Source organism: Myodes glareolus, chromosome 5 (assembly GCF_982192425.1).
Source record: "Myodes glareolus chromosome 5, mMyoGla1.1, whole genome shotgun sequence".
NCBI lineage: Eukaryota > Metazoa > Chordata > Mammalia > Rodentia > Cricetidae > Myodes > Myodes glareolus.
The window spans coordinates 41,531,688-41,555,668 of record NC_142030.1 but is presented as its reverse complement, the minus strand read 5'-3'; the positions used below and the strand labels follow the sequence as shown (position 1 = coordinate 41,555,668).

The 23,981-nt window shown below is 46.0% G+C and overlaps 1 protein-coding gene across 1 annotated transcript in view; it reads left to right on the top strand.

Moving 5' to 3' along the window:
- The first annotated feature begins 10,859 nt into the window (after nt 1–10,859).
- Sh2d4b (SH2 domain containing 4B) overlaps nt 10,860–23,981 on the top strand; it is an 82,835-nt gene continuing 69,713 nt past the window's right edge. Inside the window, exon 1 of the mRNA XM_087906278.1 lies at nt 10,860–11,742. Within this exon, the coding sequence (XP_087762404.1) occupies nt 11,552–11,742 (191 nt within the window). The 5' untranslated portion in view covers nt 10,860–11,551. The remainder of the gene's footprint in view (nt 11,743–23,981) is intronic.

The window sequence follows — 23,981 nt, the reverse complement described above, 5'->3', positions numbered from 1 at the left end:
TAATAGGATTTAAAAAATATTTTTAAGGGACTTCAGGTGTGCCTGTGTTACAACGTTCTAGGGGCTGACTGTGCCAGGTCAGGTTTGTGGATGAATGTCTCCAGCTGCCATGCCACATTCCTTCTGTTGTAACATGGGAATGGTAACTCCTTCCCTTGTGGTTAAACTTCAAGGGTTAAATGAGATGAGGTGGGGGAAGGCTTTAACATTTAACCTTGGGATGTTTCTCTGGAGCTAATTTTCCACCAGCTGAGCCCTGAGGAGTGTCCTACAGCTTGAGTTCTGTGGTAAGCTGAAAGGCAGCAGACACATGCCAAGACACTCTAGGAACGAGTCTTTGAGGTTTGCTGGGAACTTCAGCAGGACTCTGGAGCTCAAGGTCCGTTTGTTTTGTGTGCTGTAAGGATAGTGGGGGGGGGGGTGTCGGTGCTGGTTCCTACAGGAGTATGGATCCTGCCAGAAAGCCACTCAAGTAAAGGAGTTGCCCCTGGGTCCCAGAACCTTATTAGCAGTGCTTTGGGACCCAGGGTGAGAAGGTGGCAAGGACATGCTTTCTCTCTGGAGGTCAGGAGCATGGGGTCTTGGGAACCCCAGCACTCGCCCTCTCCAGGGGCTTAGAGTGCTCAGTGGGAAGAGCTGGAATGTTGGTGTAGTTGTGGAGCCTAGTGCTAGCTGATGTGTTTTGAATGCCAGGTCATCATGTTTGCATGTTTGGGAGACCCCCATCTGATCCCCGTCCTGGTAGAGAGGACAGGCCCTGGGAAGTTCTGGGTTCCAAGGAAGAGAAGGCTCCTCAACTCCAATGGGAAAACATGCTCATCCCAGCTTCCATGAATAACCAGGCTCACTGTCAAACCATGGAGTGGGTTACTCTGCACTTCCCTGGGTGCCAAGAAAAACTGGTATGAACGTATAGGGGAAAATTTACAGAGAGCCAGGAAAAGTCAGGTCAAATGGGCCACTTGTGATTGTGTTTGTCTAGAAGCAATGGGAGTGGGACATCTTCTCAAGTGTCACTTCTCCGCAGCCTCATTTCTGGGCCTGCATCCCCATCCTCCATGCCCAGCCCCTTCAGCCTTGTGCTCTTGTAAAAAAAAAAGTCTGGGTTACATGTTTATAGATTCCCTTTGTCCTAAACAGCAAGATGAATCACTGTGATGTTATCCCCATTGAGATTGTGTTTGTTACGTAAAATTAGCACAGCCGTGGGCCACATGGGACGTGTTGCAGTGGCTCTTTGAGGGCCTTAGTACCACGTCCCTGAACATGCATGAAAAGGCATGGACGCCTATCTAAGGCATGGGATTGACAGATGGTAGGGTTTTATATTTCATGGACTCAGATGAGTCTTTTCACTTCCAAGAGTCAGTGGTACTTCCCATGCCAAGGACGGTATTTTTAAAGGATTCATACATGTATGTAGATAAGCACCTGTGAAGATTGGTTTAAATTTCAGTTCATTAACTGAGGGAGGTAGAAAGCTTAACAACCAGTTCAAAGGAGGACCACAATGAAGCATCAGTCATTATGGAGTAAAGCAATACCCAAACGGTTCTTCAATAGAAAAGGTATCAGCTGAATCCCGTCTGGATGTATTATATGCACATCTATCTACAAGAATAAGTCTGCAGTAGCTCTACAGCATAGTTGTAAAATGCCTCAAAGATAATGAAAGTCTAGAGACTTGGAAAGTTGTTGAATTGTGTCCTAAATGACATAGGTTTTTATTGGTAACAGCCAGAATATTTTGCTTGTTCCAATGCGGACAGTAAGCTAATCTTGCAGAGCTCACTTTCAAATAGGACCCAGGCAGGTTATCCAAAAGGAGCTGTTGATTCATGGTGAAAAGTGAACCCTGGGTGGTTGGTGTCCCTAGCCATCCCAGGTAAATGACCATGGAAGGTGTCCGGGTGCTGGTGGTCCTGTGTATATGGATGGTTCAGGCCATGAGTGACATTCAGTGCCTGGATGTTTGCAGACACCTCGCTTGCTGCATGCCTAGCTGCTGAACTCACCTTCCCTAACCCCAAAGCCAACCCTCCATTTACCAGTGGCCAGATCCAGGAATCAGGTTTATATGACGTTGACTGAGAAGTGGTTCTGTTGGAGAACTATGGTGGTCTTGAGAACTAGGGCTCTCCAGCCGCCTAGTCTGAGAGTTCCCTCCAGAGATGTGGACACTTCTCTCTGATACCCATCAGGACACTCGAACATCCTCTGCCTGGCCCTTCTGCACCTCTTCCTGACAATTCTTCAGGATTCTTTGCACTACCCATGTTGCAATTGCTTTTTGAACATAGCTGCATTTTGAGGTGTGTTTACCTCATTTCTCTGTAGATGACAAGAATTCCTGGCCACTGTGGGCATGTAAAGACTTCGGTAGAACAGAATAGAACCTATAGTGAATGTTCTAAGAATCTGTGATGTGGGGGTTGCCAGCCCCTGGCTGGTGAACCCTCTTCCTTCCCTGCAATGTAATTCTTACAGCCAGCAAAGACTCTTATTTTAAAATATATCTTTATTCTTTGATGATTTCCTACAGTGTGTTTTGATCATATCCACCCACTCCTTCTCTTCAATCCTCCTGGATCCCCCCCACACACACACTTCTTTTAAACCCATCAAGTCTAGTTTGTGCTGCTTGTAATTCTCACGAATGTGGGGCCACCCCAATGGAGAGTGGTCAACATAGCAGGAGTGAACCCCTCCAAGAAAGCTGACCCTGGAAGGAAGAAGTCTTTAGCTGTCAGTAGTGCTTGGGTAAGGGGTGGTGCTATGCACCCCTCCCACCATGCTAGAGTGTTGATTGGCTTGATCTTGTGTAGGTGGTGTCCAGCTGCTTTGAGTTCATGAGTATGGTGGTTCAGTCATATTCAGAAGGCAATTTGCCACTCTGATCCTTCCTGACCTTTGGATCTCAGAGCCTTTATACAACCTCCCCCTCTTCCGTGATTGTTCTTGAGTTTTGAGGGAACAGGTGGAAGAGGGCACTGACATGAGACCCTCCATTTTATATAAGAGGAAGCAGATTTAGATTATGTAACTTGTGGATGTTATGACTGGAAAGTGTCATAAATGGCTTTACAGCCAGGATTTCCTCTCTAAGGAATGTCCTCTCTCCCTGTTGGTGACAGTGACTCCCAGGTCACCATCAGTGATCAAAGGGCCTCAGCAGGTGTTGGAGGGCCATGTTGACACAGCATAGAGAGTACCTTGTCCTTTGCAAAGAGGGAGGAAGTGCTGGAATTCCAAGATGGTTCTCTCAGTGTGGTTCCATTGCTAGTCACTTGAAAATTACAGACTTAGCAGTCCCCCAGGTTTATGGAATCAGATACTCTGGGGGAGCTCAGGTCTCAGGTGACAGAAAGTTTGGGAAGTTTGGAAACTGTCATATAAGATTTGAGTCAGGCCGGGAGGTGGTGGTGCACGTCTTTAATCCAGCACTCGGGAAGCAGAAGCAGGTGGATCTCCGGGAGTTCGAGGCCAGCCTGGTCTACAAGAGCTAGTTCCGGGACAGGCACCGAGAAGCCTTGTCTCAATAATAATAATAATAATAATAATAATAATAATAATAATAATAATAATAATAATAATAATAATAATAATAAAGATTTGAGTCAGAAGATTAGCCACTAAACAAACACTTCCCAAAATCAGAATGGATTTGAAGAAGTTTGTGTACTTCCTGCTGTTTTCACAGGTCCTAGTTGCTTCTCCGGGATCAGCTTGTAAATGCTGTGTTCCACTGGCTCCCAAGGACCCAGGCTCCTCTTTTGTGGCTTCACCTCCTGTATCACCTTGTTGCTGGTTAGAAACAGTGGGGGTCAGAAAGGACTAGGTTCACGTTTCACCACTTAGAGAGTCGACTTCAGGTGTGGCAGAAGTCTGACTCTGTGCAGAAAAGGAAGGGCGAGAGGCAAACATTGAATGCAGGTGGTCTGTCTTCAACTCCTGTGGTTCAAGGAAGTGAAGAAGTAGATTCCCCAAGTCCCTTTGTGAGGAACTGGAGACCCAAGCTGTTGGGGCCTCTGACCCAGCCTGGAGGCCACAAGTAGCCTCTTCACATACCGCTCAGGGCTGTGGGCTGTGTCCAGGTTGGGACAGATGGTTCACTGGCTGCAGATATGACTGAAGGGTACTGAACTCAGCGGCAGCTCTGGGGGTCTGGAAAGACTACACAGTTAAGAAGCAGAGCTGGGAATGGGAAGAGATGGGAGGGCATAGGTAGTGCCAAATCATGACTCCAGGAGACCTAGGGTTTAGTAGTGGATCCACCATTCACTTCTGCGGCCTCAAATATAAACATGAGATGATTTTTAAAAGGAAAAAGATCAGCTAGGTTGAGGACACTGGTAGCTCTTTCCTGGTTGCTGTATCCAGCAGGACCTAGATTGTGACTTCCTAACCTGAACAGGAGGGTTAGGCTGACTGTAATTCCTAGCTACTCCGAGGCAAGGACAGAGCTTGTCACTTCTGGCCAGAGTGCCCTGGATCTGGTGGGGTCTGAATTGTGCCTGTGAATCTTCTATACAGGAAAGAGCTATAGGAAGGACAGAATACTGCCTGGGCTTCAGTGAGTGCTAGGGACCAGGAAGAGCCCTGTGAAAGGCTGTCTCTAGAGCAGCCTGCTGGCTACCTAGGGCTGCTGCTAAGCCACCTCAGTTGAGGGGAGATGGGAGGGACTAGAGGTTTCTGATGAGCAGGGTTGGGGCTGCAGGAGCGGTTTATGGAGCATGGATGCAGTGGTGGCCATGTCTGTCAGACGTCAGGTAGAAAGGTGACAGCCAACTCAGTGATGCCTCTACATCGAGAACCCAGGGTTTCCTATCCCATGAGCTGGGTGCAGGCACAGAGATCACCTAGGAGCAGGTGATGTGCCTCTAAAATGAATGAATGATTCTTTCACAGTGTCTCTGGTGTCCCCCGGTAAGGAAAAGGAAAAGGACCTGGAGTACTATGTATCTCCAGTAGAACCCACATCTAGCGAGTGTGTGTATGACTGAGTTCAGGGACCTGGGGAGTGGATTTCTTGTGGGGAACGGCATCAGGAAAGGCCCAAGTTCCTGCTTCTTTGTGTCATTTCCTGCCCTTACCGGCAGCACCCATGACAAGATAATTGGATTTCCAATATCCAGCTAGGGATAGTGGTGGGGAACTGGGGTAGGGACACACTGATTGCCCAGGGCAAACTCCTGGTTAAACAAACAAAAAAATGGTTTACAGGCTTCCAATGTAGGGAAGAATAGTGGGGAGTAGGAATCTGAGGAGCCAGTGAGGGTCTTGATGTTGCTAAGGTGATCAGTTGGAATCTCTGTCTCTGCAGTGGGCCAGACTCTTTGCCTAGTGAACACAGGCCTTTGTCCTGCAAGAAAGGCTGAAGGCCATCAGCCACAGTTAGCAACCAGCAAAACAGCAACAACAAAACAAGACAGCCAACTTTCCCTAATGTTTGTAGATGAACCCCAGGCTGAAACCACAGCTAGCACACAGACTTTGGAGGACTGTGTGGAGCTTGCTTGGCAGAGAGAATTGGTCACCTCAGTCCATGGTGATTTTGATTCAGCGTGTCAAAGAGCCAGGCCCTCCATGGAGAATCAGAGGAACTGAGCTCTCGAAGTCACTATGTGTGCCTGACTTACCCACACTCTCTGTCACCAGTTAATGAGAACGAAAATGACTTGACTGTTTATGGAAACTGAGTCATGAGAGAGAGAGGACTCCCTGGACCTGTGGGCTCTGCAGCTGCATGCAAGTCTGGTTGGCTACAACTCTGAGCTTTGCTGCTGGAATCTCTCTCTCCCTTTTCCTCTCTCTCGTGTGTGTGTGTGGGGGAGGGGCAGGCGGTACACACTACAAAGTGTATATGGCTTCAAAGGATGACTTTTGGGAGTTGGCTCTCTCCTTCCACCATATGGGCACTGGGATTGAACTCAGGTAGTAAGGACTGGGCACAAATGGACAAATGCCTTTACCCACTAAGCCATCATCCCCAGTCCCAACACAGACCTTGTTTTTGAGATCTAGTGTTCCACTGGCATGGAACTCGGCAAGACAGCTAGACTGGTCAGTAAATCTCAGGGATCTGCTTGTCTCTGCCTAAAACCGGAATTACAAGTGTATCATACCTCCTTTTTTATTGTTACTTTTAATAATGTGGATTCTGGGGGGCTGGAGAGATAGCTCAGAGGTTAAGAGCGCTGACTGCTCTTCCAGAGGTCCTGAGTTCAATTCCCAGCAACCGCATGGTGGCTAACAACCATCTGTAATGAGATTTAGTGCCCTCTTCTGGCCAGAAATCAGACAGACAGACAGAGCACTATACTTAATAAATAAATCTTTAAAAAAAATAATGTGGATTCTGGGGTGTTGAGCTCAGGTCCTCATGCTTACAAGACAAACACTTTACTGACTATTCCATCTCCCCGTGGGGTAGGAGTTCCCTCTGTTTGTGTGTTGCTTTCATTGGATAATGAATAAAGAAACTGCTTTGGCCTAGTTGATAGGGCAGAACTTTGGTAGGCAAAGAAGACAACTGAGAAAGAGACCAGAGTCAGAGAGCCGCACATTCCAGCATGGTGGAGCTGCCTGAGTCTCTGAGCCATGCACACCGACCAACTTCCAGGCACACAGCTGGTCCGAGTTGCCATCAAGCAAGCCGCATGCAGCACGGTGCTCACAACCCCCATCCAAGTGCTTGGTCTCCCGAAAGAGACAGAGGTCACGCTAGCAGCATAGCCCAGTTTTTTCCTGTTGCGGCTGATGAATCAGGAAAATCTCTCCGCGGCAGGTGCCAGCAAACAGCAAAAAGCTGTGTTAAACTCTATATTTGTGTCTAGAATTCCTTTCCAAGCCCTCTTAGGTTTTATGTGGAGTTAGTTGACCACGTTGAAGCGCCAAGTATTGACGTAAGTCACAAAACAATCCCACACCAGTTTGGAATTATGATCAATAAAAGGGTTATTTATTTAAGGGGGAAACTTACAGATCGCTGTCCTAGACAACACCCCTCTGTGCGACCAGGAACAGAGTCTAGTAGCCGGAAGCAAGAGAGAGAACAGGGCTACTTATAAAGCAAAAGAGACCACGCCAAGATGGGCTGGTATCTTAAAGGCTATTGGCTGAAGGAGCTTCTGCAGCACCCACAGACCATTATTGGGTCTTACTGATAGTGAATGTGGCATATTCCCAGGCCACCTTAAAGCATAGATAGGTATCCTCCCATCAAAGAAGTCTACGTTTTGTTGCTTACCCACCCCAAGAAGTTAAATTTGTTCCTAGAGTTTTGTGTTGTATGCCTGGTTCCTATGCTGGGCAGGATCTGCTTTTTACATAGGATGTTCTAAGTGTCTACTGCCCATCCATGCAGGGACACTAATGATTTTCCTGCCTCCCCCACCTGCTGGAGACAAGGTCTTTTATGTAACCTAACTTTTGGCTCTCCGTTTCAGCCTCCTGAGTGCTGGGATTATAGTCACGTGCCCTGTTTCCTGCCTATGTTCCTCATTATTATTTTTAGTGGTAATGAGACAGAAATTGCTGTTAACTTCCACAGTTGAACCATACAACTGTGATTCCCAGTGTGCTCCTTGTCTTCCTTAAGTGAGAGTATGCTGAGGCAGGTGGATGGTATATAAGGAGAACTTGCCTATAGCTACTCTTTCAATGGTTGCTGTCATAGGCTTGGCTGTGGCTAGAATGATGGAGTCCTCTGGCCATCACTGCCTGTTGGGGACCATATGGTCAGGGATAACTGGGAAGCCTGAGCAAGTAGCTTAGGGCCGGGCCATTCATTCACCTACCGAAGCCCATCTGCCCATGACTGCTGGGTCCAAGTGGCTAGCAGCTGGACTATACAGCTCTGGTCAGTTCTTGCCTCATTATCTTTTCCCCCCTTGTTTTGAGACAGGGCCTCACGTCATTCAGGCTGGTATCAAAATTGCTAATAGCTGAGGATGACTCTGAAGTCCTGACTTTTGCTGCTCAAGGTCAGGGATGACAGCCACACACCACCACTCCTGGTACATATGGTGCTGAGGACCAAACCCAGGGTTTTCTGCGCATTAAGGAATTACAGCAGAACTGTCTCAGTCTCATTTCCGTGGGTGTTTATCCAGCATCACTTTGCAGGGTTCGTTCTTCCTGTGAAGCAGGTGAAAGCACCTGCCGCTGGTTGCTTATTACCTACCAGAGAGGCAGACAAAACACATAGTAACAAATCAGTAAGTAACATAGTCATTTACAAAGTTAAATGCCAAGGAAACACACAAGTTCAGGGGAAGGGACTGAAAGGATCAGGTGTGCAGGGAGGGAACAGATGGAGGTGGTCAGAGAAGGTGGCTCCATAGCACATCCCAGAAAGTGTAAAGCCCTGGGTTTGGTTTCCGGGATTGCAAAGAGAGGATTTGTATGAACCAAGATGGGGGGGGGGGGGGATTAGGTGAGCAGCCAAGTGGATCCTAGGCAGACTGATCAACCAGTGTTGAGGTCCTAGGAGAGGGGATTGGTGTTTCCTGAGCCCTCATGCAGTGATTGGCCCAGGCCAGCAGGCTAAAGCCACTGATACTGAGACTGGTGGGAGGGGCCATTAGTGCAGATCCGGCTATTAAGGGACTTGGGAGGACTTGAGTTTAGATCTTTGGGGCTCTTTCTAGTCGTGAGCCTCATGGGGGCTGATGTCCAGGGGTGGTGCTTGTGGAGCACATTTTAGGAATTTTGAAATACATTTAATTTTAGTCGTGAATTATATAAGACAATCTCACTCATAACAATCAACCCCTACTTTCTAAGAAGAAACCATGTAAAAAAAAAAAAAAGAAGAAGAAACCATGTAGCTGGGCTAAACAATTAGGTGTGAAAGCTTCCGTGTAATCCACTTCACACGATTCCAGACACATTTTTAAAACAAACCAGACTGTGGGCAGTATCCCACGTTTTTGCCTTTTCACTTTATTTGCCCTGGATGTTTCCCCTCCTCCAGACAGCTGATGTCTTCGTTCTTTGTGACAGGAATAATGTTGCCCAGTTGCGTGACATCCAGGTGGTTTCCAGAAACTTGCACAACAGACTTACTCCACAAGGAACTGTGTCCGTGTGCAACAGGAAACGCACCACTTGGCTACTGAAAAAATAAAACCAAATCGCAACCTGTCGGAAGATGCTCCTGCACCCTTACCACGGGATCCAAGCCTGTACTGTAGTCCAGGGCTGCGTACAGGGGACGTGCCAGGCTGGACCCTACCTGCTGGACAGGTGAATGCGGGTGCAGGTGGCACCCAGTGTGGCGGAACCGACCCCTTAGTGTTCCAGAAACCTGACCCAGTGGCTGGGTCATGTCCATAGATTTGGTGTCAATTGACCTCCTGCCCCACTGACCTAGGATTGCCAGGAAGCACCCCTCCCCCGCAGAGAGAGCCTCTGTAGCACTAGCCGGGGTCATTCTTCCTGGTCTTCGACCCTTAGAGTCCCCAACACTTTCAAAGGACTGGAACCCTGGACCTTCAAGACGGCTGGCCGATTCCACTGCTCTTAACAGTGTGTTCTGTTGCCCTCTATCCCGGGTTGGCAGGAATCTGGGGACGCAGAAAGAGGCTGGGTGCTTTTGTGTCCTTCCTGCCTTCAGTTCACCGTTGTCCTGGTTTGCTTTCGATTGCTGCAATAAAACACTGACCAAAACCAACTTGAGGGCGGGAAAGGTTTATTTCTTCTTATACCTTACATTCTATCGCCAAGGGAAGCCAACGCGGAGACTGAAGCGGAGATCCGCCAGGAAGGCTGCTTGCTGGCTGCTTGCTGGCTTTCTTCCTCGGGCTTGCTCAAGGATCTTTCTTACACAGATCAGGGCCACCTGCCTAGGGAAAATGTACCTACAGACGTGCCCAGAGCCTTGTCTGCTGGAGGCAGCTCCTCACGTGTGGTTTCTTCTTTCCAGGTGACTCTAGTTTGTGAACGTTGACCAAAAACTAATCAACGCACTCAGGGAGAAAGACAAAAATAACCACATCAGAGGCAGGGGTAGGCTGGGGAAGACGTGGGGGGGGGGGGCAGGGGGAGTGGGGTCAGTCAGGAGAAGTTGTGGTGAGGAAGAAGGGTATGTCCTGGCAGCAGTTCCTACGCGGAGGTTTCAGCTCTGAGTCACACTGCGACTCTGGGATTGACCTGAGCGAGAAGGGTGCCTTTTGGACCCTGTGGGCTTAGCTGGTAATCTGCTTTGCCCTATTTCCTTCCTTTCCGTCTTGCAGAGGGAGACTGATTCTCACTCCGTAGCCCTTCCCATCACTCTCGGTTGCCGGATCTACTACCTTAAAAACTCAAGAAAGGAGGAAACACAAAGGTCACCAATCCGACCGGCTCAGTGTCAAATCCTACTTACCTGCCTGTTTTCCCTGACAGGGTTGCAACTTTCCACTACCAACAGTATGTCCAGTTTGAACTGTGGTTGGAAAGCTGATGCAGCCACCAGCTGGATAGCTCTGGCCTGTGCACTACCTCCCCTGACTTTTCCTGTAAAGGGCCCCGGGGAGTAGCTCAGTAGGCAAGTGTAGTGGGGGAGCCTCTGGTCTCTGCAGCTCCTGCTCCTCTCTGAGCCAATCAGAGGTGGCTCCCTCAAAGAAGAAGCCAGGATGCGCCTAGTAAGGCACAAAGGCAATTTTGCTTGTGGTAATAAGGACGTGACAACAAAGATATCAACAACAACCCCCAAACAGCCCCCTATAGAGGCAGGTCTGTAAGTGTAAGCAGAACTTCAGAATTTGCTCTAGGGAAAGTGGAAATGATGTCAGCTTTACGGGCTTGAACTCTAAGATAACAACCCTTCCATTGCCTCTACTGAATGTCATTTTGTTCTCTATCTTGGAGCCAAAACAGACAGGAGGGAATTTTGTTTGTTTGTTTGTTTCTGTTTCCTTTTGTTTTTCCTTCCACAAGGCACTTTAAAAAGGAGTGTCTGAGTCTTCCAGGTGTCCTCACATGAGGAGAAAGGCCCTCTACAGTGAAGCAGAGGCAGTGTGGAGTTGGACAGCGCAGAAGCTTCTGAAAGTTCCAGAGGTCTCTGTTTGACACTGGCTCAAGCATGGAATTAGTAGGCAAAGCCCCTCCCCTCCCCCTCTGCTTATCTGCAGGGGAGGGATCAACTCTCAGCTGGCCAGGCCAGTGTCACTGATACAGCTGGTGTCATCGTTACCTTCCACTAACAGATCACTCGACACCTACTGGCCCAGGCAGGGTTGGGTCTGAGTAGAGGTAAGGACCCTTATTGTCCCAGAACCTCAGATGAAGCCACTCAGCAAGGCATGGCAGAAATGCAATGACCAGCAAGCAACCTAGGACTAGATTGCTTCCTGCCTCCAGTTCCTCTCTCAGTGCCTCAGTTATCGCTGCTTAGTTCTATATTGCTGTCCCAGCAAAGATGCTATATAAGGAAAGGACACCTGGAGTGGCCCCAAAGTGAGGACCCAGAACAGAAGTTTGACTCAGGCATCGGCCTGGATTGGGAAATCTACCTGGCCTTGCAGTTTTGACTGGCGGTGCTCCCGTGTGCATCCCCTCCAGCAGCATGCTGCAGCAGATCCTGCATGACATGTACATCGACCCGGAGCTTCTGGCTGAGCTCAGTGATGTGCAAAAGCACATCCTCTTCTACAAGATGAGAGAGGAGCAGCTTCGGCGCTGGAGGGAGCGGGAGGCATGGGACACCCTGGCCCAGGCAGAAGGCCTCAGGCCTGCAAAGGTCAAGCGAGGTATGTGGTTTGGAGTCACCCAGGAGGTAAAACTGTTAATGAGTTCAGGCTGAGTTCTTTTATATGGTCACTAATGTTATAAAAGACGAGGGATTTGAAACTCTTAAGCTGGGGGCTCTGATTCCACTTAGCTTGGGTTTTTATCTTCCAACCAGGAGTATAGATGAATGATGTGGCCAGGATTATGCCGGACCCAGATGGGCTGGGGAAATGGGAACTTGTTTTGTCTTGTTGTATACGGCTCACATTCTGAGACAACACCACTGAAACCATGCTCAGATAGTTGGCAATTACATGACAGATAATAAACAACAGTCTTTCTGTCATTCTTTTTCTGATTCTAGACATTGAATCTAAGACCTTCTGCATGCTAAGTAGACACTCTGCCATTAAGATGCATGCCCAGACCAAGGACGTATTCTGCCTCGCTACCAGTTTTAGGCATAGTGCTTTGAAGATATGTATGTCCTTCTTCCCTGCCATGTAGACTCTGGATCTCACTTCAGGCCTGTGCTCTGCATCCTGCCTCTCTGTGCATGTTAAAGGATGCTGTGGTTATATTTGGAGGTTCATTGCTCATCTGGCAGAAGGATTTAAGGAAATTTCCTTGGACGACTATTCATCATCTCCAAATGGCATTAGTAACTTCAGGCAAGAAGCAAGGGCCCAACCTATCTTCCAGGTGATTTATATTCCAAGTCATTTGTCAGTCAAAGCCATAGACAGATGCTGAATGACCTGCTTGTGACCTCTAGCTAGCCTCAGACAGGATGTAGGATCCTGTTGTGGAGAGTACCTTTTGTGTATGTTGCACTTGCTTTGCGGTCAGTTTGGATGCATTACTAGCAAATTCTGAGTTACCAATAAAATGTTGGTGTTGCACGCATTAAGGACAGCAATTTTCCTTGGTGTCATTTGATCAAGACTAAGCCCAGATTCAATGTGCTACTTCAGTCTCACTATAGCTTCCATCGTCTTCTGTCTGTTGGATGAGTCTGTATATGTGCCTGATAAGGCTGTCTTGTGAATCTGTCTGTCCCTGTCTCACCCCCTCTGTCCCTAACAAGGGGTTTTCCTCTCTCCTTTATTGAACAGTACAGAAAGCATCATTTGGGGGGAAGGGATGAAGGGTACTTTACAGAAATCTTTAACACAGTTTTATGAGAGATTAAATCACTGATCACCACTGACCCCAAGTAACCCAGATAATAAAGAGTACTATAAACACCATTGTTTACCAAGCAATATTTGTATGCTTCATTCAATATTTATGGCAGATAGTCCTTTTCTAGGATTGTTTTCATTTAATATTTGCTGGTTTGCAAGTGATTATTATGACACATGTACCAAACACATGCATTACTCTTGAGTGAGAGGCATGGGAGCTACCTTGTATGACCTTGCTTGGCTCCTGGCCCTTGCCTCAACAGTATTCCCCATGCTGATACTTGGGTCAACTGTCTGCCCTATGGTCCTTTTATTCAAAGTCTCCAAGGCTAAAACTTGGTACAGTCCACTAAAGCCAGGTGGTTTAAGATTTTGGCTGTGCATTAGTTTAGGCAGGAAAAGTTGATTACATGGGAACGCAAGGCAATTAATGTTGGTTGTTAGACTGTCTTCTTAAAGACAGATTTAACACACAGGCTGAGTCCACAGTAGGATAGCAATCTTAAGTCTTTGTAATATCTCAAGGTGTATTATTAACTCTGGCTGTGAGGTACAGTAAAAGTTCCAGTCTTTAAAAATGTAAAGGCTATTTTATCATAACACATTGCCACAACTCTACTTTGCAACACAAATATACTTGCTTTCTTTTTTGCTCCCATGACCCTCACTTGGCCTCTATTTATTCATCAAATGAAGTGTATAGCTTTGATCTGTTCAAAGTGTTCAATCCAGGCCAAATCCTGTTCCAGGGCTGGGCATATAGGCCTGTTGGTGACCTAGCTTCTGCCTTCCAATCCAGCCTCACTGTTGGTCTGCCCCAATACATACCAATTGGAATGATGGCACCACCATATTAAGTCCATGTTTTTCTTACTGTTGGCAAATGTTCCTTTGTTTTATGAGTGCCTGCCCTGCTCCTGGAGACTTGGAGGATGCCCTTGGTGTAGGAAGGACTTGTTCCTCTGTAGCTTCCTGGCACTAGGACCAACCCCAGCTGTAGTGTCTGTCACCCTGGCATTGTTATTCATCATTCACTTGTCTGGCTCTCCTAGTAGATCCCAAACTGCTAAACCTTGGAGCTTTACTTCACTGTGATCTCCTCTCTTGGGGCCCAGCATAGAACTGGGACAATGTTGAATACCTGTTTTGAACAAGAACTAGCAGAAACACCCTCCACCTGCCCCCACCCTTCCTGTAGGGTGATTGTTCCAGAGCTCTGATGTGACTGCGGGGGACCGGTGCTAAGTCTGGGCTCCATGCTCTGGCAACTGAATCGCTAGCTGGGGTCCACAGTCAAAGCTTTCCAGCCCCCCTCTGCCTGAGTCCTAAGGCCTCACACCTGTCTGGTAGCTCCTCTGGGAGAACGATAGATGCTTACAAATTTAACTGCAAAAATATTTATGTGGCGATTTATCACATGCTGACACCTACATTTTCATATATAAATTATACATTATACTCATTTGGGTTTCTGGTGCAGAAGATTCTTTTTCTGGGTAATTAGATTTGTATTTATAAAGAATAGAAAAGAGGAGGAGATTACTGAGGAATGTATGCCTCCTAGGCCAAAGTCCCATTCCGTTTTCAGTCCATGATCTCCTCAGTGCTGCCCCCTGGGAAGTGCTTGGGCCTGACTCTGGAGAATTCTTGACAAGGGACTGGCTGTGCCCCAGGAACCAAAAACTTTTTGCTGGAGGGTTGAGAGTGCATAGTGCCTGATTCCTGTCCTGGAATCGTGACAAGGGGTCTTGAAGACCCTACACCCTGTGTGTCAACTTTGTTCAGGTACAATCCTGAAGGCTCCCTATGGTCCTACTTCAGGTGAGAGTGCTGAGCCTTACAGAACAGATGCAATATAGCCAATGGTACCCAGCTACTGAGAAATGAAGTAGAAAATGCATCCCATGACTTTGACTTAGAGTCTCATGGCCGAACTTTTCCTATGCAATTCCTTCTGATCTTGGAAATCCAGTTAAATGAATAATCTATCATTTGTTCTCGTGTCTAGCCACTCACCCATACATTCACTTACCCTAAGTGCTGACTTCCATGGGGTTGTATAGTTTTAGCCTTTGAAACTTTGAATAGAAGGATCACAGGGTACACAGTTACACAAGTGCTAGGATCCAGGTATCATGCAAGGCATCTGTATGGTGGCTCAAGGTAGGAACATCCTTCCATTTTTCTTCCCTGCATGCTTGCCTTCCCTTCTCCTAACTTGTTCTGAAGGACACATCTACCGTGCCCCTATTGAGTGGTCTGCTGGCTTTTTGGGATTTCTCTACAACATTGCTCAAGCATGCTCATCCTGAAATGATCTCATGTTCTTCTGGCCATTGTCCCTACCCTTTTTATTTTTTGACCCTCTTCTTTTACTGGGAAAATTTTCCAGCTTATAGTAGACCGAGTTCACCTCCTGGGAGCTCAGGTCACACTGATAGCACTTTGAGTCAAGCTAGGGCAAAATGTCCTGGCCTATCTCTAGTTATGTCTGACAGGGCTGTGAGTAAACTCAGGGATCATGAATCATTCTAGTTCACAAACTTGGCTGACATTCTCAACTCTGGGACACATATGTGAGATCACAGAAACAAGCTAGAATGATAGCTTAGACCTCTGTTACACAGGGGAAGGACAGGACATTGGAATCAGGGATGAGCACACATTGTTTCTCTCATTATGAGACACTTCTGTCTCCACCCTGCTCTTTGGTGCAGTATCCTCACCATTACAGCAAATGGAGACACGCTGCTTGAAAATCTGCTTGTGTACCATCACGTTGACTGTTGATACTTCTGATCCTTTGTTGTTCAATGGAAAATCATATTGTCACATTGAGATAGTGTGACTCTGAGATAGTGTGGCTTAAATATGCACCTGCAAGATTTCATGCAGTTACTCCCACATTCTAAGGTCTGTGCAGATTCCTCTTCCTCTTCATTTCTCTTCGTAACACCAAGTTGGGACTCTTGCTCATGTGCACTTTCCTGGGGGCTAGCATTAAATTCTTAAAGTGTTCAATGGTAAGGAGTAACAGCATCTTAGTTCCTCTATTCTTGAGTTGAGTTGGGTTGATGCTGTTTTTTAGGGGGGAGGGTTAGAGACAGGGTTTCTCTGTGTAACAGCACTGTCTACCCTGAAACGTGCTTTGTAGACCAGGCTGTCCTTGAACTCACAGAGACCCACCTGCCTCTGCCTCCCAAGTGCTTAGGATTAAAGGCGTGTGCCACCACACTCGGCTGTTGATACAATTATAAAAATGTGTATGGCCTGGTGAATGGAACTAGATCACTTGGATTTTATCACCTGGTGGTATAACCTTGGAAATTCATCTTACAATAGGAGTAACAAAGTTTTTCTAACAATAATGGGTGGAATTCAAAAAATGTCTTCCTTTTAGAAACCTTTAACCACTCTGAGGGCACATAGCATAAGAGGCTGGTCACATTCAACTCCTCCTTTTCCTGGTACGGGAGAATTGTCTGTATTCTGTCAATCATGTTTTAAATAAACGCTGATTGTCCAGGCAGGAGGTGTAGGCAGGAAAACCAGACAGAAAGTGGAAATGATGCAAGGAGAGCAGGAATTCTAGGGAGGAGGATGTTGATTCTTCCCTCTCCTGCCCAGATCACCAAAGCAGCAGAATGTAATCTGCCCCACTGAAAAAAGGTACTGAGCCACATGGCTAACATAGATCAGAAAAATGGGTTAATCAAGATGTGAGAGTTAGCCAGTAAGAGGCCTGACCTAACGGGCCAATCAGCATTATAACTTATGGAGTCCTCTGTGTTATTTTCTTTGGGGCTAAACAGCTGGGGGTACCAGGCAGAACATAAACCCCAACCAAGCCAGCCCTACATGTTACATTTTCCTGGTGTGGTGATTTGGGAGTAGCACATCTCTGCTTGGCCTACCTCAGTTTTTCTAGATTCTGGGTGATGGAGGATAGTACAGCTTAGAGGGTGGAGCCTTTTTCTGCATCTTTCAAGTCAGCACTGCTGGTATGATTTGCAAGTTTATTTTCAATGTGTGGAATAAATGAGAGGAAATTCATTAATCCCAGAAGACTTCATTTGTTTTGGAGATGTTGATAAACATTCTTATGGGTGAAACGAAGACCTAGTTTTATGATGGGCATGGGAGATATCTACTGAGAACTGCTGAGATCTACTGACAATGGGAGACATAGCTTATAGCCTGGAATGAAGCCTAGCATGTGTCTAGGCATTTGGCTGATAGTCTGTGGCATCAAGAGAAGATCTCATGCCAGTCTCATCTGGTGTGCCCACCTATTTTGTGTGATCTAGTGAACCTTCCATCAGGTTGGCGTTCCATCTAGTTGACGTTCCATCAGGTTCATGGCCTTGAATTTAATAGAGATTGAGTTTGTGGCTCATAGTCTATCCTGAAACTAAAGGTAAGTTCCAACTCTCTGCCCTTTGGTCAGTGTGAAAATAGGCTCACATTTCCGGGCCTCCACACAGAAGTATGCATGAATATCCTGAGCATTGGTCAGGGTAGAGTGGATCTACCTGGACGTGCCATCTTAATGTCAGAAGGACCAAGTAACCACACCCTAGCTCAGGATGTGTAGCCCTGGTTGTTGTCAACAATTTTGAGAAACATCAAACTCTCTGACCTTCACACACGGTGGAAAGAGGCTCATATTTTGGGTCTCCCCACAGTCTGGCCCACATTAACCCTTTTTAACCTTGCCCTCTTAGAGACCTAGAAGCTGCACCTGTGTGCATTTTGTGAATTAAATCATGACACACTGTTGATTGTAAGACACATCCTGATTGCAGAAATGTTAAAATGTGTGTCTTTGAATTGATGAAGTGGGGAATAAGCTCTGTTTTAATTGGGCAGATGAAAAGTCTCAGGCAGGCTTAGCAACATATACTTGGAAACAAGGAGGTGAAGTAGGGTCTGAGCTTTGACCTGACTGCTAGGATTCAAGTTTCTATTCTTCCCACCTCAATATACAGCCTTCTCTTACAGTTATTTAATGATTTTTATTTACCTATTTAATATTTTTGAGATGTTACTTGTAATGGATTATTAAAAATTACTGTGGATCCCTGAGTAGCTTGCTGTGGGATCACCAGCTGCAGCGGCAGGTAGTGGGCAGGGAGTCCTGAGAGCAGCCAGTCCCAGGCAGGGACACTACACGAGACCATGCGGCAGGTCTCCAAAGGTGTCTGGTCCCCCGTGACGTTACCTGCAGCAAGCCTTGTGGCAGTGGGCAAGCGACAGATGGATAGACACACCATACAGAGTGAGGTTGAATATTTATTTAGTGGTTATGGAAGGGAGGGGAGAAAGGGAGAAGAACAGAGAGACAGAGAGAGAGAGAGAGAGAGAGAGAGAGAGAGAGAGAGAGATGGAAAAAAGAGAGAGACTAAGGCTGCAAGCAGGAAGGAAGCCGTGCCTGCCTCAGCAGATGGGGGAGGGACTGGGAGTGGCTTGTCTCTTAAAGAGACAGAACAATCATTACAGTACTTATTTTTATTTTATGTAAATGAGCATTAGTCTGAATGTATGTCTGCAGTACCATGTTGGTGTAGTATGCTTGGAGATCTGAAGAGTCACAGATGGTTGTGAGCTACCTTGTAGGAACTAAACCCAGGTCCAGCCAGTGCTTTTAATTGCTGAAGTATTTCTCCAGCCCCTAAAAAGACTTATTAAGAACAATTGAAAGCCAGAATACAAAAGAAGCAAAAGTGGTGCGGGAGAATTGTCTGTATTCTGTCAATCATGTATTTTAATAAAACGCTGATTGGCCAGGCAGGAAGTATAGGTGGGTCAACCAGACAGGAAGTAGAGGCGGGGTGATGAGAACAGGAATATTCTGGGAAGCAGGACGCTCCCTCGCCATTCCTGCGCAGACCACTGAAGAGGCAACATGTAAACTGACAGCTGAAAAAGGTACCAAGCCATATGGCTACCATAGATAATAATAATGGGTTAATATAAGTTACAAGGGTTAACATGATGCCTGAGCTAATGGGCCAATCAGTTTATAACCTAATGTAGACTCTGCGTTATTTTCTTTGGGAATTGCCGGTTGTGGGGTACCGGGCGGGACAGAAACCCCAACAAGCCGGCCCTCATGTTACATATGGTGCCCAGACGTGGATAACTGAATCCACAGAAAGCTTGAGAAAGCTTGGGAAAGAATAGAGTAAATCATGGCTTCTTGGTAGCAGCAATTTCTTGGTTCTGCTCTGCTTGCTAGAGGCAAGCAAATGCTCTCATCTAAGAGAGGCTTCCTAACTCAGCTTTAGTTGCAAAACTTTGCAGCTCATTAAGAGATCCTGCCATGAAACACTTAAACAGTGTTGATGAAAAGCTGAATGCATGCTTTTCGGGTTTTCAGCAGTAGCAGGAAAAAAGCTGTGCTGTTTTAAAATGCTGGCTTTCTGGGCCGTCCTTCCAGGGCAAACTCTGACTCTTTCAGGCAGGCAGTCCGACTGAGTGTGGTCTGTGAGCAGAATGCTGCAGCTTGCTGGCAAAGACCTTGAAATGTCATAGAGTTGTGGCAGTGAACACAGCTCTGGCTGGTATCTCAGCCATGAGGCTGGAAAGCTAAGGAATGGGCTGGATCTAACTGTCAAAGCTATGGCTTTAGTCCTACCCATTAAAGACTTGTGTGGTCAAAAAAAGAGAGATATACAGTAAAGATAGATTCAAAGATGAAGAAAACCTCTAAATGGTTTACAATGTGTTAAAAATATATGCAGGCTAAAAGTTAAAGTTCTTAAAGTAAAAAAAGAAAGAGAATAGTTGGGTGTGGTGGTATACACCTTTAATCCCAACAGTTGGGAGGCAGAGGTAAATTGACCTCTGTGACTTCAAGGTGTGATAGTACATGCCTTTAATCCCAATGCCTGGGAGGCAGAGACAGACAGATCTCTGAGTTCAAGGTGTGGTAACACACACCTTTAATCCCAGCACTGGGGAGGCAGAGACAGTGGGACTCTGTGAGTTCAAGGACAGCCTGGTCTACAGAGTTATTCCAGGACAAAGATATACAGAGAACCTGTCTCAAAAAGTAAAAGTAAAAATAAAAGAAATAGAAGTTAAAATAAAGACGCACAAAGATGGAAAATACACAGAGAATCATGATACTGTATGTTATTATGCTCTCTTTGAATTGTTTGATTGCTGAGGAAGTAGCAACAGCTGCTAAAAGATATTTGCTTATAAATGCTGCTTAATTAATCCAAGATAGATATTTTGAAAATACCTTGGCTTCAAAACTGAAGTCAAAAGGTATGTTACTTTGGAGAAGAGATTTTACTTTTGTTTCCACAGAAAATGAGAGGCTCTGGATTTATTCAGAGTTAAGAAAAATCATCTTTGACCAAGGGAGACCACCTGAAAAATCTCCAGTAGGAACAGATGGCCTGGATACAGAGTTCTACATCCAAAACAGATTCAGGATTGCTGCCTGCAGTGATCAAGACTCACAGAATACTCCAGTCAGGACTTGATGATAATTTTCTTTAGTTCCCCATAAGATTATCAGCGCCCCCAACCAGCAGGAAGTTGCCTGAAATACTATGCCCACATTCCCAACGAATGGACTATGGGTATTTTCCTATTTTTTTTTTTTAAAAAAAAGGGAAATGGTGCGGGAGAATTGTCTGTATTCTGTCAATCATGTATTTTAATAAAACGCTGATTGGCCAGGCAGGAAGTATAGGTGGGTCAACCAGACAGGAAGTAGAGGCGAGGCGATGAGAACAGGAATATTCTGGGAAGCAGGACGCTCCCTCGCCATTCCTGCGCAGACCACTGAAGAGGCAACATGTAAACTGACAGCTGAAAAAGGTACCAAGCCATATGGCTACCATAGAAAATAATAATGGGTTAATATAAGTTACAAGGGTTAGCAAGATGCCTGAGCTAATGGGCCAATCAGTTTATAACCTAATGTAGACTCTGTGTTATTTTCTTTGGGAATTGCCGGTTGTGGGGTACCGGGCAGGACAGAAACCCCAACAAGCCGGCCCTCATGTTACACAAAAGTGTAAAAAGAATTATTAGAGGAATAAAAGAGAATGCAAAGTAGAGGCATTTAAAACATAGAACAAGGAAAATAAAAACATTATTAGATAAAACACAATCTTCTTAATAAATACTTTTGTAAATGACAAAGGTCATCAAGATGGTTCAGTGGGTAAAGGGTCTTGTACAAGCCTGATGACTTGAATTTAATCACTAGGATGCACATTAAAAAGTCAGGTGCAGCAGCTTGCATGTGTAGTACATTACTCATTACTCTGCATCCAGATGGGAAACTGAGATAGGAGATTTGTCGAGAAGTTCGTGGCCAGCTGGCCTGTAGTATGCAACATGGCAGAACCATACCTCAAAGCATAGTAGGAGAGAATCAACCACCAGAAGCTGTCCTCTCTCCTTCACGCTCATGCTATGGCACATACATACATACACCTGCTCTCACATGTAAATTATACATATATGCAAGCACATGCACGCACAATAATACATTTTTTAAGGATGAAATAGGAGATAAATGGGAGGAAAAAATTTATAATATATAAAACAAACTGTTATTATTCAGCAAATATAAACAAGTTTTCCAAATCAATTTTGAAAAGACAATTAAAAGAAAAATTGAGGAAATGTCTGTACAAGCAATTTACAAGAGAGTTACTTTTTTTTTTACATCCCAGCCACAATTTCCCCTTCCTTCTCTCTTCCCAGTCCCCCCTCCTCATCCCTGTTGTTGGTCCAGTCTCTGTGTGCCCCTATGAGCTCAAGTTAGTTGATTTTGTGGGTTTTCTTATGGTGTCCTTGACCCCTCTGGCTCCTATATTCCTTTCTCCCAGTCTTCAGCAGGACTCCCTGAGCTTTGCCTAATGATTGCCTAGGGTCTCTGCGTCTGTTTCTATAAGCCACTGGATGAAGCTGTGGGGGCCAGCCATAATAAGCTAAGTATGGGCAGGTCACCCAAAGGAAGTCCTTTACTTCCAACCATTATCACCTGCCAGAGTAGAATGTGGCCATCGATAAATTTAATAGGAGGCCCGAGTCTCAGTAGTTTACCCTGAGGCAATACCTCATTTCAGAAAGAACCACAAACGGAGTTTACCTAGTACCACCCCAAAACAGACCATCCAAAGGAAATGCCCAACATTTCAACCGCTGTAGATAAAACCACCTGCCAGCACACACTCACCAGGACACCCCTAGACAAATGTCTGTCAATCAGGGGTCCTAAATCTCAAAAGCCCTCACCCCCACCTTTACTACTATAAAAATTCAACTCTAACTGAGCTCAGGGCTCTCCGTTTATTCCAATACACTGGACAGGCTGAGAGACTGAGTGTGCAAACTTGATTAAAATAAAGGCTCTTTGCTTTTACATACAGGACTTGATCTCTTTGTTGGCTTTTGCGAGGACTTCATGGATTTGGGCATAACAGAGCCTCTCTGATGACAATTGGAATACACACCAGTCTATGAGTATAGCAAAATATCATTAACAATCATTACATTGACATTATCTTTTTGTTCCAGTTGTGTTTGGTTCTATCCTTGGTCTCTGAGTCATCCAGCCCCTGGGTCCTGGTGATCCAGTCAGTGCCAGGGATGGGTTTACTCTCCTGCCTGGGTTTTAGTCTAGACCAGTCATTGATTGGCCACTCCCTCAATCTCTAGGTCACCCTTACTCCAGCGCATTCCATAGACGGGACAGACTGTGGGTCAAGGTTATGTGATTGGGTTGGTGTCTCACTCCCTCCATTAGAAGTCCCTCCTGGTCACAGGAGATGACCGGGTCAGGCTTCATATCCCCAGTTGCTAGGGGTCTTAGCTAGGATCATCCCTGTGATTCCTTGGAGATTCCCAGGTTTTAACCTGACCCGGAAATGCACCCCTTTCCAGTCATCTCTTTCAGTACGCTCTTCCACTGCCCCCCAACACCTGCTCACTCATGTTCCCATTCCGCCTCCCACAGTCCACCCATGAAATTTTAAATCACAGTTAAGATGTAAAGAGGCACTCCAGCTCACTGGTTCTGATGGCTAATCTTGATGTCGGCTTGACAGGATTCCTATCCACTTAAGAGACAAACCTCTGGGTATTTCTGTGAGGCTGATCTCACAGGGGTTTTTGCTTGTTTGTTTTGAGGTGGGAATACCACCCTGAATGTGGATAGCACCATTCCGTGGCCTGGGATCCCAGACTAAAGAAAAAAGAAAGCATGGGTCTGGAGAGATGACTCAGGTTAGGAGGACACTGTTCTTGCAGAGCGCTAGAGTTGGGTCACCTGCATGGAGGCAGGTGCCTTTCCCACTGGTACAGGGCTCCAGTGGAAGATGCTGGACTGAACTACCCAGATTTAATTTCTCTTTTCTTGTGTCAGAGACTTGTGCGCGTCACCTCCTGCTTCCCCCTCCAGCCTGGAGGTCAGCAGGGACAGTCCCTGAAAAAGGAACTAGCTATCTTGCCTTGTAATCTGATCGCAGGTCTCAGCTCCAGCTCTGCAGATGTAGCAGCTTGCAGATGGTTTCATGGCTTCTCTGTCTCAGAGCTGTGAACACGATTGCTTTCTAGTTTCTTCTCACCTAAGAATTAGCGATGCTTCTCTCTGCACACGGTTCGAACTGAAAAACTCCTCATGCTGTTTGTTTGCAAACAATGTCTCCCTAGTGCTATCCAGTATCTCCCTGTTATCTAGTCTCTTTTCCGAGTTATTCACTGTTTCCCCCATGCTATCCAGGGTCTCTGCCATGCTATCCAATTGCACTAATGTTCTCATTCCTTAACAGCTTGAATGTGGACAGGTGTGTGATGTTTGGTGGGAGTCAAAAATTCTTTTTTACATGAGTGTTCGTTTCTTGGTATTGTTTGTTGAAAAAAAAAGTCATTTTCAATTTCATTATCTTGGCACTATTGTTGAAAAACAATTGATCAATAAGTACATATGACTCTATTTCTGGACTCTATCTACTTGTCAACCAATGTGTGTATCTACCCTTACATAAATATTACTGTGGTTGTGGCTTTCTATTAAATATTGAATATGTAACTTTCTAATAAATTTAA